Source organism: Chanodichthys erythropterus, chromosome 5, assembly GCF_024489055.1.
Source record: "Chanodichthys erythropterus isolate Z2021 chromosome 5, ASM2448905v1, whole genome shotgun sequence".
Lineage (NCBI taxonomy): Eukaryota > Metazoa > Chordata > Actinopteri > Cypriniformes > Xenocyprididae > Chanodichthys > Chanodichthys erythropterus.
The window spans coordinates 20,548,694-20,561,400 of NC_090225.1; the positions used below are offsets into that span (position 1 = coordinate 20,548,694).

The window sequence follows — 12,707 nt, forward strand, 5'->3', positions numbered from 1 at the left end:
TAAAAACTACAGATTATCCAGACTCATAACCGTTTTGATTACACTCATGCTGATATTATACTATTTGATGATCAGTATAATAATTCAATAAGCATTCAGGCTACAATAAGCACTTAACTTTAAATATATAACTTTAAAATATATATATATTAAATAGATAATAAAAATATCTAGATAGCTGGCTGACTAAAGTAGGCTAAGTTTGAAAATGATATAATTTGTACATGGAGTTATTATATAAAAAGATACTTAATTTCTTTACAATTTATAGGTGTTATTTCAACAGTCAGTTATGTAAGTTTGATGATTAATAGCTTCTAGCAACATTAAATTCAGGAGAGAAGACAATTCTAGAGAAAAAAGCATGTTTGATTTACATATAACAAAGTTTGAGCGCGCACAGCCACACACGCAATATCTGAGTGAGAGCAAATAAAGCCACGGAAACTGCCTCAAATTAACTATAATGACGAGAAGAAAGCTGTGTGCGCTGCAGTCAGAGGTTCTTGATTCTCTAACGACTTTTTATTGGTTAAAACGAATGTAAAGTTAGGAGCCCGAGCACCCACCGGATTTCACTGCATTGACATGCGGGTCTTGGAAACGGGAAGCCTCGGGTGCCGCTTCACATTGCCACTCACCGCATAATAACGAACTCTCACGCGCAAAGATATAACAGCAGAGGCTACGTGCAACACGTGAAATAATCAAACCAATAAGTCTAAAAACAGCTGTTGCATTTTACTGCGCAGCATATGCATCAGTGTAACAAATAAACATAAAAATGTAAAAAATCGCTCAGAAAGCTATAGGCATGGCATGCAATGTTTTTGTCAGGAGACAGGAGTAACAGCTTCAGATTATGAGTTACCTGCGGTGAGTCCGACATAATGAATCCACTAACAAGACACAGCGAATGCCGGTGGTAAACACTCGTGTTCCAATACTCGTGCACGAGTTTTGGGAGGTGTTCCCTCGAAAGGAGGGGGGTTGTTCTTACGCATGCGCTCATTTCAAAAACTCACTAACAGTCTTTGGTTTCTCAGTCGATGAAAAGATCCTCTTTATCACCTTTAACTGTATAATTACAGTGTAACAAAAACACCTTAAAAGTGTAACTGATATTTTGTTATATGCCAGTACAACTGAAACAAAACAAGTGCTAAGCTTAAATAGTAACAAAAATAAATAAGTATGCAGTGCACTTACAAAGACTCTTATTTGTACTATTTATTTTTGTTTTTATGACTGAAATTGACTGAAAAACATTAAATGTGAATCGTTATGCGAGACACTTGCCCTGGACTGGTGACGTCACTGCGTCGTGCTGATGCTGAGAGGAACTCAACAACCGCAGAGAAGGGACGGCGGACGCAACAATTCAGTCCCCCTGACACAACAACAATATGAGCAAACATGAAGGCACTGAGAGAGGAGCACAGTCCAACTCCGACAACAGTGAAGAAAAAGACTGGGCAGCTGTCAAAGCATTATTTGACAACGCGAAAACAGCGAAGAAGCCCCGTCCGGTAAGCGACTATTTGTGTATACAAGCTGCGAATGACAGCAGCGTCTCCCGCATCCGATACCCAATATACAATGATAGAGACGCGACAAACTAGAAAACACGTATACTATAATCAAAGAAAGCTGTCTACACTGAAAGCGAGCGCGTTCTAGTGCGTCGCGTAGTTCGCTTGCAGTGTAGATGGTGCGTCATTACGCCAGTGACAGCAGCGCTGCGCATCTGACCACATAGAGCAGGTTGTTTGTCGTCCACAGCTGTTGTAAACAATTGTCTGCCGTTGATTTGCAGCCCAAACCCAGCAACGCAGTAACCATTGCGGTGTCCTCGCGCACGCTGTTTAACATGGTGAAGGAAAGGAAGGTGTTTGAAGATGAGGGGCTGGAGAGGTACGTCGCGCACCAGCTGGAACTCGAAGATCAGCCTTTTAACCCAGGTGCCTCGTTTCCTTTCGTTAAGGTAACAACAGAACACAATGCATACTCATGACAATTCTAGATTTCAGAACTGTCATATTCATAACACTCACCGTGTCATTAATAATTGAACTGCACTTTATAACAGCATCTTGCAACACACCTCAGTTCACATCACCTATTACTACAGAAATGTAATTTGGTACTGATTACAAATGACATGACTAATACTGTAGATAACACCTTTTAAGTAATTTAAATCTAATCTGATTACCTTTTAACTAACATCTTTATTTCAATAACAAAAAATAACAAAAATTGTAAACAGGATAATATACCTTAAAGGACTTTACTAAACAACTCAAAGAGCTTCACACAATGTGCTTCTTTTCAACATTCCATGCATTAAAGCTGCAGTCCATAACTTTATTTGGTAAAAAAAAAAAAAAAAAAAAAGATCCAAAATTAATTTTTGAATAGGTACATAATCAGCCAGTGTTCAAAGCTATCTCCTTACCTTAGCCAGATTCACAACTGGAGATCAGCAGAGATTGAGCCAGCTAGTTCATCCACTGTGAAGGCCTCATCGACACGACAGCCAGTAGCATAGTTCATCAACAAACCGTCCTTACCAACGTGATGAATACTATCCTCAACTGGACTGAACTGGAATAAATACTTTGAATGTTGCGATCGGACTTATGATAGCTACCTGATTGTAACAAAGCACTGTTCGCCAGAGGAGAACTGGCCCCCTGACTAAGCCTGGTTTCTCCCAATGTTTTTTTTTTCTCCATTTTAACACCTATTTGCCACCTGTTTGCCACCTGATGTCACCTGTTGGAGTTTGGGTTCCTTGCCGCTGTCGCCTTTGGCTTGCTTAGTTGGGGACACTTGACATTTGATATTCAACAGTGCATTGCATCTGCCTGCATTGACAACATTTTCTTTAAGAGCTGCTGTGCAGCCAAAATGATATACCAGTTATCACTGTAAAGCTGCTTTGACACAATCTGCATTGTGAAAAGCGCTATATAAATAAAGGTGACTTGACTTGACAATGGTAAGCTTGGGATAATGTTTTATAATTTGAGTGGTACTTTTGCTGGAAATTTGATCATACAGCCGTTAGTCTTTGCGTCATTACATCACATCTGTTTACATAAAGAAGTCCTAGATAGTAGGCTATATTGCATGTGAGGATGCTACAGGTGGCGGATCATTTATAGCCTTTTCTCACAGCAGCTGAAATTAAACTTATTTTGATGGTGGATTGTATGGTATGACAAATCAACGTTAGAGATTAGACTGTACAGAAACTGAAATCTACAGGTAACGCTAATACACACTAAATTCACAAACACGCAATGCTGATGTTGTTAACATTAACAATTTGAGAACAGAGTATAACAATAATAATAATAATAATTTGATGTGATATGAGCTAAGCGATTGTTAGATTTAATCACCATTGTTAGCGCGATTTATTAGAATGCTTTTTTTTCCTCAGTTGGTCAGAACAAAAGTGGCAGATTTGTTACTTGTTCAGATTACATTTTCTGGTGAAAATCCTTAATTTGGTCATACTTCCAAGACTACAATTTGTGATTCCGAAGTGCCTGTACAGTATCCACTGGTGCAGTGACTGACAGCCACACATTCTCCTCAAAACTTTAGATTCATCCTCACGGAGGAGACGTGCCGATGCACAACCCACATAAAGATAATAATTCCGCAAATAACTGCGATTGCAGGCTTCAAACAGAGATGGCGACAAAGAAGCAAATCTTACGTACTGCAGCTTTAAACATTAGTAAATTAGTTATGCCCAGTTCAGACTACACGATTTTAGCCTGATTTTGGCACAATCTGTTTGACGAAGGGTGTCGTGGGGATTCGTAAATGACAATGGATGTCGGGACACAAGAATCCTTCATTTCATCCCATGTAGCGTTTCATAGTAGACAACAACCGATGTCACGTCTGCGGCGCTTTACGACAGAAAGACTAGCATGTTTAATTTGTTTCCTCCATGTCAAGTTCCATCACATTTGTGACACTGACCAATAGGAGAACAGAAGCTCTTCCATACACAGCTTTCAAACATGCTGAAACTAAAGAAAGACAATGGCAATGGTTGTGCTAGGTGGAATTTTACAATGGAGGAAATGAACATTTATGATGCATTTATGATGTGCATTTATGATGTTTCCTCGAGGGATTACAGCGAGGAAAAATAAAAAATATTTTACCTCAAGTTCTCTTTGATGGATTAACAGTCCATACTATCCTCTTCATGCAAAATCCAGGAACATGTCCTTTGTCAGGTTCTTTCTTGTTTTTTGGCTTTTCTGACAAGACAGCAAGAGCAAAACACCCCGTTCGGTAGCCGGTTCGGTTGTTTGTTTATGCTCACGGCACTTCTGTCAGTCAATATTCCCACCTTCTCGATGAAAGCATGCATGTCGTTAAAGACGGCAAGAAATGAATGGTCGGGGAGCAACGTGTTGTCTGACATGTTTCTTGTCCATGACCAGACAATTTAAGAGTCAAAATCGCATAATCTGTCACAGTGACTATCGTAACCAACATAAATATTGCGTAGTCTGAACCCGGCATTAGACTAGCAACTTAGTAAACTAGTAAACAACACTGACCAGAATACACATTATATATGTCTATACATTTTTATTAGCAATGACCCTGGCAGCAAAAAATATGGCACAATCAGCAAAGCAATATTTAATTGCCATTGCAATCCAGATTACATGAGGCCTAGCCAACACTGACAAGTGACAACTCCTAGGACAGGTACTCTAGTACACACCTGACGCAGGTCATTTTGCAACTTTTATGAGACATGACTATATCTCCAGGACAGATTAAAATAGCACTGATGCAAATCACATGGAAAACTTGTAGAGCAGCATGCTGGAAAACATATGTGTGCCATCACTTCTGTTCATGGAGGGACTTTAGTCCTTTTTATTGCAGGGCAGGTCTCAAACACAGAGCACAGGAACTCTGTGTAATTGATTATTTCCTTTAAGGTTTTATATTACATAATATTACGCTAAACAACCCTAAATCACAGTCGTGTTGATTAACGTGGATATCCTTAGGCATCCAAACTCTTTAATAGTTACTGTGTTTTTCTAATCAACAGGCTCTAATGAATGTAAATGCTCGTTTGAGGGAACTATACCCAGACAGTGAGGAGCTGTTTGATATTGTGCTGATGACTAATAACCATGCCCAGGTCGGAGTTCGTCTCATCAACAGCATCAATTACTATGGTATGGAAAGAAAACGTGGAATTCTGTGACATAGAGACTCGGGAGAACTCAGAATTCCTATACAGGATTGCCTAAAGCTACCATTCAACCAAACAACATTTATTAGCCTACAATTTAGCCTTTGATCGTGATCAGTATTCTTTAAAATACATTTATTCTACACAAACCTAAATCAACAGGAAAAAAATAAAAAACGTCACACAGACCACAATTTGACTAAAGACCTGTCTGGAAAAACATTATGTAAAGTGATTTACATAATGTTTTTTAAGGTTTGCTGCACACCTGACAGATAAAAATGAAAGCATATTTACTGCATACTGTACAAACAACAATTACATGAATTCTCTCTCCTGTGCTCTCTCCAGATCTAACTATAGAAAGATTTTGCATGACGGGTGGAGAGAGTCCGATTGGTTACCTAAAGGCCTACATGACCAACCTTTACCTGTCCAAAGATTCAACGAAGGTTCAAGAAGCTATCGAAGAAGGTATTTTTTATTTTTTTTTAATGCATGCATTGTGATCTAAAGAGCATTTTCATTTCAATACAGAAAATTTCCACAGGAATAGCCGCTGCCACAATGTTCACCTGTGACAGTGAGAACGAGCTCAGTGACACGCAGCTACGTGTAGCCTTCGACGGAGATGCTGTGTTGTTTTCCGACGAGTCTGAGATTATTGTGAAGGAACACGGATTGGACACCTTTTTTAAGCATGAGAAAGAGTTTGAGAACAAGCCTCTTGCTCAGGTAAACTAAGACAGGGTGCCGTAAAAAATACTAATGTTCATTATTGATTCTGATACTAACATTTTCTCCATCTTGTCATATTTGGTGAATGCAAAGTCCTCTTCTTCCTTGATTTGTCTCCTAGGGCCCCCTGAAATGTTTCCTGGAAGCATTGGGGAAACTCCAACGCAAGTTCTATGCAAAAAACCAACGAATCAACTGCCCTATTCGCACTTACTTGGTCACAGCTCGAAGTGCCGCCAGCGCCGGGGCCCGCGTCCTGAAGACCCTACGGAGCTGGGGCTTGGAGATAGATGAGGCCCTCTTTTTGGCTGGGGCTCCTAAGGGGCCTCTCCTTCATAAGATCAGGCCTCACATCTTCTTTGATGATCAGATGTTTCACATCGAGGGTGCCCAGGAGCTCGGGACAATCGCTGCTCATGTGCCCTATGGAATTGGACAGAAGTATCATAAGGGGAAACGGATAGAAACAAATGATGCAGAGGAAAAAATGAAATGATTTGATCATTATCAAATGCAAATGTCAGAGTCCCATACTTTAGGTACCTCAAATTAATTTTATTTATTTATTTTTGGTTGCTTCTGAGAACATCTTTAATCATGATCTGTACAGATGGTTTAAGTTAAATGGATTGCTGGAAATATAAATACAAAGAAGCTGCTGTTCTCAAAATGACCTACATAGTATATTATGTACTGTACTAATCTGTCAAAACTCTGAGAGTAAACTTCAGCCCTTTCTTTTTATTATTTTTTTAAAGAGAATAATGTGTAATTATATGTGTTTACCAGGCATTATGCCTTGATCATTACAATTTTATATGATGTTTAATCAAGAGTTTAATTTAGAATATTTTATTCTACCTCAGGGAACAATCATTGCAACTGTCTGTATTTGATTTATAGTGTGAGATTTTATTCTTCATCGTAAATTTAGCAGATTTTATCTACATTTAGATGTTTTGTTTTAACTTCACTGCTTTACTGCTGTACTTCGATACTTGAACTCAATCCTCAGGCAGTTTCCCTCAGTAACAGTGTGTGGCCCACCACCAGTGTTCCTGACAGACCTTGACACAATAATACATGAAGTAAAGGATGAAATGAACACAAGCATGTGGAGAAACAATCGACATATTGTATATAGAATGTATTACCCCTCTGTGTTAACCATAAGGTGTAAATGTCTGAAGTATATTTAATTTTATTTGTCCACAAAACAAAAAAAAATTGTTGATCACGGTTATAAATGCTGGGTTTATGCTGGATAAATTAAAGGAGTGATTTTATTTGGTATGTGGTTTATTTTTGTGCCTAAATAGAGCTGTTCAGTTTGTAGTTCTAAAACATGGATTTGACTAGAAACATGGGTTTCTAGGTAGGCATATATATATATATATATATATATATATATATATATATATATATATATATATATATATATATATATATATATATATATATATATATATATATATATATATATATATAAAAATAATATATATATATATATATATAAAAATAATATATATATATATATATATATATATATATATATATATATAAAAATAATAATATATATATATATATATATATATATATATATATATATATAAAAATAATATATAATATATATATAAAAATAATATATAATATATATATAAAAATAATATATAATATATATATAAAAATAATATATAATATATATATAAAAATAATATATATATATATATATATATATATATATATATATATATATATATATTTATTTATAATATATATATTATTATCAGCATATTAGAATGATTTCTGAAGGATCATGTGACACTGAAGACTGGAGTAACGATGCTGAAAATTCAGCTTTGCATCACAGGAATAAATTACTTTGTGAAATATATTCAAATAGAAATTATTTTAAATTGCAATAATATTTCACAATATTCACAATATTTCACATGACTGTTTTTACTGTATTTTTAATTAAATAAATGTAGCCTTGGTGAGCAGACGAAACTTCTTTTAAAAACATTAAAAATCTTAGTGGTTCCTAACTTTTGGACTGTATTATATATATATATATATATAAAATGTGTGTGTGTGTGTGTGTGTGTATATATATATAAATAATGCAGAAACTACCAATAAAGATATGAGTTTACATACTTGACAAATTGAACAAATGTAAAAAAAAAAAAAAAAAAAAAAAAAAAAAAATCCACTAGTGGTCATTCTCTCTTCGAACATAATAACACTTACAGTACAGTCCAAAAGTTTGGAATATATAATAAAGGCTATACTGTACCTTCAGGTCTATTAATGAAAAGTAATAATTCCATGGTTTTAAAATCTGAACCTCTGTTTCTTATAAACGGTTTAGATGTTAGTAGTATGAAGTGTTTTTTTGTTTGGTTGGTTGGTTGGTTAAGTTTTTAATGCCACATTAGCATCAGGGCTATTTACATGGCAAACACAAGGTCTCTATTACAGTCCATAAAATTCAAATTATTATAAAAAACATTTTAACTTGACATAATTGTACAAATTCTTTTTAAGGATTACAGAAAAATCATAGGAAAACATGTTGGAAATAATTATTTTAAGATTTGTTTTATTTATTTATTTGTTTTGTTGTTTGATAGAGCTGAATGGAAAGTCATTTTTATTTATTTTATTATTATTTATAATCTGTCGTAGCTTTAAGTCATGTTCATCTGTGTACGAAGGCAAGTTTTATTATTATTATTTATTTTTTATAAATAAATTAAATGCGTTTTTACCCGCTATGACTTCTGGGTAATGTAGTTCAATAACATTCCAGTTACTTCCCACATGCGTGATTGTTTACGCCTACAAACCTGTCCATGAACTGGACGTTGTTGATGGCCCCAGAAGGATCAGCAGTGAAGCAGATTTTCCCCATTACAAACATTTTGATAAATGCGTCGATATGCTGCGGGGCAAAACTATTATCGTGACCGGGGCAAACAGCGGCATTGGAACAGCCACGGCGGCGGAGCTTCTGCGGCGTCAGGGCCGGGTGATCATGGCATGTAGAAACCGAGAACGGGCGGAGAAAGCAGCCCAGGAGATCCAGCAGGAGGCCGGACCAGAGCAAGGGGAGCTAGTAATCAAACTCTTGGACCTGGCGTCGCTTCAATCTGTCCGTATGTTTTGCGAAGAGATAATCAAGGTGGGCTACTGTACCAAACCAAGCACAGTGTTTGTTACTCGTGTGTAGTAAATATACATATAGATAACGCATAATATGGTATGATTTAATTGTTTGTTGACAAAAGGTAAGCGAGAGCCACGCGCTTTTATGTGAACGATAGCACGCTCCAGAAGTTTGGGAAGTGCACGTGACTGCGCGCGCATGAAACGCATTGCTAATGCCATTGTCAAGATTAAAAAAAAAATCCTTTGCAACATTGTGTATCAAAATAATTATATAGTAGAGACCTGGCATAATGAATAATTTCTTACGGGAGGGTTATTTTTTAAAAGTCAGTTTCTCTGTATGTATTGTTCTTGGCAGTTCACTGAACACACTTTTGTGACAGCGTGTCCCAGAGGCATTAGAAACTACAACTGAACATGCTCTTTTCAGAAAATTTAAACAGTAAAGCAATTATAAAACTACAAACACGTATTGCACAAAACTATCAATGAATTGCTTTGGCCAACAAATATTGAATATTGTAAACGATACACTTTTAATTTAAAATATAGTAATATTTATATGCTTATATAGCCTAAAAGACAAAATTCACTAAATTCAATTTAAAGGGATAGTGCACCCAAAAATGAAAATTATCCCATGATTTACTTGCCCTCAAGCCATCCTAGGTGTATATATCTTTGTTCAGATGAGCACAATCAGAGTTATATTAAATAATATCCTGGCTCTTCCAAGCTTTATAATGGTGGTGAATAGGGCTCGAGATTTTGAAGCCCAAAAAGGTCCGGCCATGCATCAAAAAAAAAAAAAAAAAAAAAAAAAAAAAAGCAAAGCAATGGGTTTTTGTAAGAAAAACATCCATATTTAAAACTTTCATCAAAACAACATGCATCGGGTCAGAGGTCAATCTTCTGTCAGATCTAGACTCACATACTGCCGTTGCCGGAAGCCAGTTTTTATAAAGTTTTAAATATGTATATTTTTCTTACATAAACCCATCGCTTCACTTCAGAAGGCCTTTATTAACTCCCTGGAGCCATATGATTACTTTTGTGATGGATGGATGCACTTTTTTGGGCTTCAAAATCTCAAGCTCCATTCACTACCATTATAAAGCTTGGAAGAGCTTATTTAAGAGGATATTTTTTTATTATAACTCCGATTGTGTTTGTCTAAAAAAAGAAGCTACCTTGGAATTGTAAGGTTCAATCTGCATTCTGAACAGTTTTGAGATATTGAGCTTTGAAGTTTTTGCATCCCATACTCCTTTGTAGATAGAAACTTTTTGTTTTCTAAAAAAAAAAAGTCCCAAAATTTACACAACATAAAAAAACACAATGTAGATAAGTTGTCACAGTAAAAGAATATGTGAACTCAATTTTGACAAAAATGTCAAAAAATGTTTACGATATACCCTAGGATGGCTTGAGGGTGAGTAAATTGCGGGATAATTTAAATTTTTGGGTGAACTATCCCTTTAAGACAGCTTGACACTAGGAGTATGAAACTAATGTACAAAATCACTACTAGAGAAAACGCATTTGGTACAACTCACTCAACTCTCGTACAACTAGACCATCTCCTCTATATATTTGTTATGGCATGTACACAGTCCACAGGGCCTAAATTCGTCCACTGCTACTTAACCGAATCAGAATAATGTTCTGATTCCTCTGATTAATGACCCATGTCAGAGTTTATGTTCAAATTATTTCATTGTGTTCAATTATTTTCACTGTTCCTTCTGTTTTATCTGTGGTCCATTTTTGAAAATCGTGTATAAAAAATAGAAGAACAGACAATAAAAGGAGAGCAGGGTATCTAAATTAGTGTATAATAAAGTTTTTGCGATTCCTACAGTTCTGATTATTTCATCTTATTCTTGTGCTCTGAATACTGCATACATTTACACTTTGGTATATCTGTTGTATCTCAAACAGGAAGAGTCAAGGATTGACATCCTGATCAACAATGCGGGAATCTACCAGTGTCCTTACACCAAATCAGAAGATGGGTTCGAGATGCAGTTTGCTGTCAATCATCTAGGTCACTTCCTGCTCACTAACCTCCTGTTGGACCTCCTCAAACGCTCCGCTCCTAGCCGCATCATTGTGGTGTCCTCCAAACTCTACAAGTATGGCGAAATAAACTTTGATGACCTGAACAGCGAGCAGAGCTACGATAAAGCTTTCGCTTATGCACGGAGTAAACTAGCCAATCTACTCTTCACACTGGAGCTCTCGCAGAGACTCGAGGAGACAGGAGTGACAGTAAATGCTCTCACCCCAGGGATTGTGAGGACTAACCTGGGAAGGCATGTCCACATCCCACTGCTGTTGAAGCCTTTGTTTAACCTGGCTTCACGGGCCTTTTTCAAGTCCCCCGAGGAGGGTGCGCAGACTTCTATCTATCTGGCCTGCTCTGAAGATGTGGAGGGCGTTCAAGGGAAGTGCTTTGCTAACTGTCTTGAGGAACAGCTGTTAACTAAGGCCACAGATGAGGAGGTGGCCAAGAAACTGTGGGACATCAGTGAAGTGATGGTGGGCATCACAACCTGAATCTTACAGACTTGAGAATTTGAATCACATGTCCATTATTATTTCAAATCTGGCAGAAAATAAATCTTACAACTCAAGTATTTTGGAAAGGCTGTCTCAAAAAAAAAATGTACTCATGCTATTATCCACAGGAGGGAGCTATTTTTGCCATTCATATTCACTTGTGCATTTGAAATGCTAACTGTGCAGTTGCAACTGACAGATTTTTAGTTCTGCTGCAACACTAACAATGTGTGTTTAAATATTTTAAATTAACTATATATTTATATTTTAAATTAATCTCATCTTCAGTTATCCTGTTCCACGTTCTAGTTCTCATGCTTTCCTGAATTAGTAATAAATCCTGGTAGTCAGTTTCAGAGATTTCGAAACTACACATGCTCACATGTTGGTTAAGACCAGATGCAACCTCCTTCGTTTGTGTGCACATAGTTTTTGAAAATTTCTGATCTCAGTATGGTGCCTAAATCCTGCTCTAATGTTACACCTTTCTGCTGTTAGAAGTGAAATAATTAACACTGCATTTGATTTGCACATCTCTTACAGAAAATCAGTGGGCAGGCATTCTCAATTACAGTATTCAATAAAGATGCATTAAAGGCAAAATACAGTAGAATCTCTATTCTGAATATGCACTGTTCATATGTGTTCAAAATATACAAATGTTTTGTTTTGTGGCACGATGATCTGTGATCTGTCTTAGAGCATCATCGCACAAAGAAAAAGCTTATAAGTTAATGTGTGCACAGTTTAAAGTCTCCATGAAACAGAAGCTCCAATACTCTTTTCTTCACTATTGTGACGTATATCTGAGTGAAGTGGAACAAAAAACAAGAAAAAATGTTGGGCGGGACTTGATTTCATCCTGACGTCACTTTGTAGGCCAACAGGCAGTTAACATCACACTGGTTTCCCTTGACATAGGCTTTTGGATTACCACAAAAAATAAGCTCTGTGATCAACAAAGGTTTATGATACTTAC

The 12,707-nt window shown here is 36.4% G+C and overlaps 2 protein-coding genes across 4 annotated transcripts; both read left to right on the forward strand.

Annotated features, from left to right (window-relative positions):
• The first annotated feature begins 450 nt into the window (after positions 1 to 450).
• On the forward strand, positions 451 to 7,266 carry nt5c1ba (5'-nucleotidase, cytosolic IB a). 3 transcript variants are annotated; one of them, XM_067386508.1, is made up of 6 exons: positions 451 to 1,529; positions 1,817 to 1,984; positions 5,108 to 5,237; positions 5,606 to 5,706; positions 5,792 to 5,989; positions 6,114 to 7,266. In XM_067386508.1, exons 1-6 carry the CDS (start codon positions 1,407 to 1,409, stop codon positions 6,486 to 6,488), a joined length of 1,095 nt encoding a protein of 364 aa, XP_067242609.1. In that variant the 5' UTR covers positions 451 to 1,406; the 3' UTR covers positions 6,489 to 7,266. The 3 variants fall into 3 exon arrangements, with proteins under 3 accessions (XP_067242609.1, XP_067242610.1, XP_067242608.1); XM_067386507.1 differs by having other exon boundaries at positions 455 to 1,529; positions 5,606 to 5,728; positions 5,805 to 5,989; XM_067386509.1 differs by lacking the exon at positions 1,817 to 1,984 and having other exon boundaries at positions 453 to 1,529; positions 5,606 to 5,728; positions 5,805 to 5,989.
• Positions 7,267 to 8,827: 1,561 nt separating this feature from the next.
• Positions 8,828 to 12,324, forward strand: rdh14a (retinol dehydrogenase 14a). The gene is made up of 2 exons (XM_067386510.1): positions 8,828 to 9,179; positions 11,108 to 12,324. Exons 1-2 carry the CDS (start codon positions 8,937 to 8,939, stop codon positions 11,723 to 11,725), a joined length of 861 nt encoding a protein of 286 aa, XP_067242611.1. The 5' UTR covers positions 8,828 to 8,936; the 3' UTR covers positions 11,726 to 12,324.
• The last annotated feature ends 383 nt before the right edge of the window (positions 12,325 to 12,707 follow it).

Coding starts and splice junctions, on each gene's coding strand:
- nt5c1ba (XM_067386507.1), top strand. CDS start 1,407: ATGAGCAAACATGAAGGCACTGAGAGAGGAGCACAGTCCAACTCCGAC. Junction 1,530..1,816: donor CAGCGAAGAAGCCCCGTCCG/GTAAGCGACTAT, acceptor GTTGATTTGCAG/CCCAAACCCAGCAACGCAGT. Junction 1,985..5,107: donor CCTCGTTTCCTTTCGTTAAG/GTAACAACAGAA, acceptor TCTAATCAACAG/GCTCTAATGAATGTAAATGC.
- rdh14a (XM_067386510.1), top strand. CDS start 8,937: ATGCTGCGGGGCAAAACTATTATCGTGACCGGGGCAAACAGCGGCATT. Junction 9,180..11,107: donor TTTGCGAAGAGATAATCAAG/GTGGGCTACTGT, acceptor TATCTCAAACAG/GAAGAGTCAAGGATTGACAT.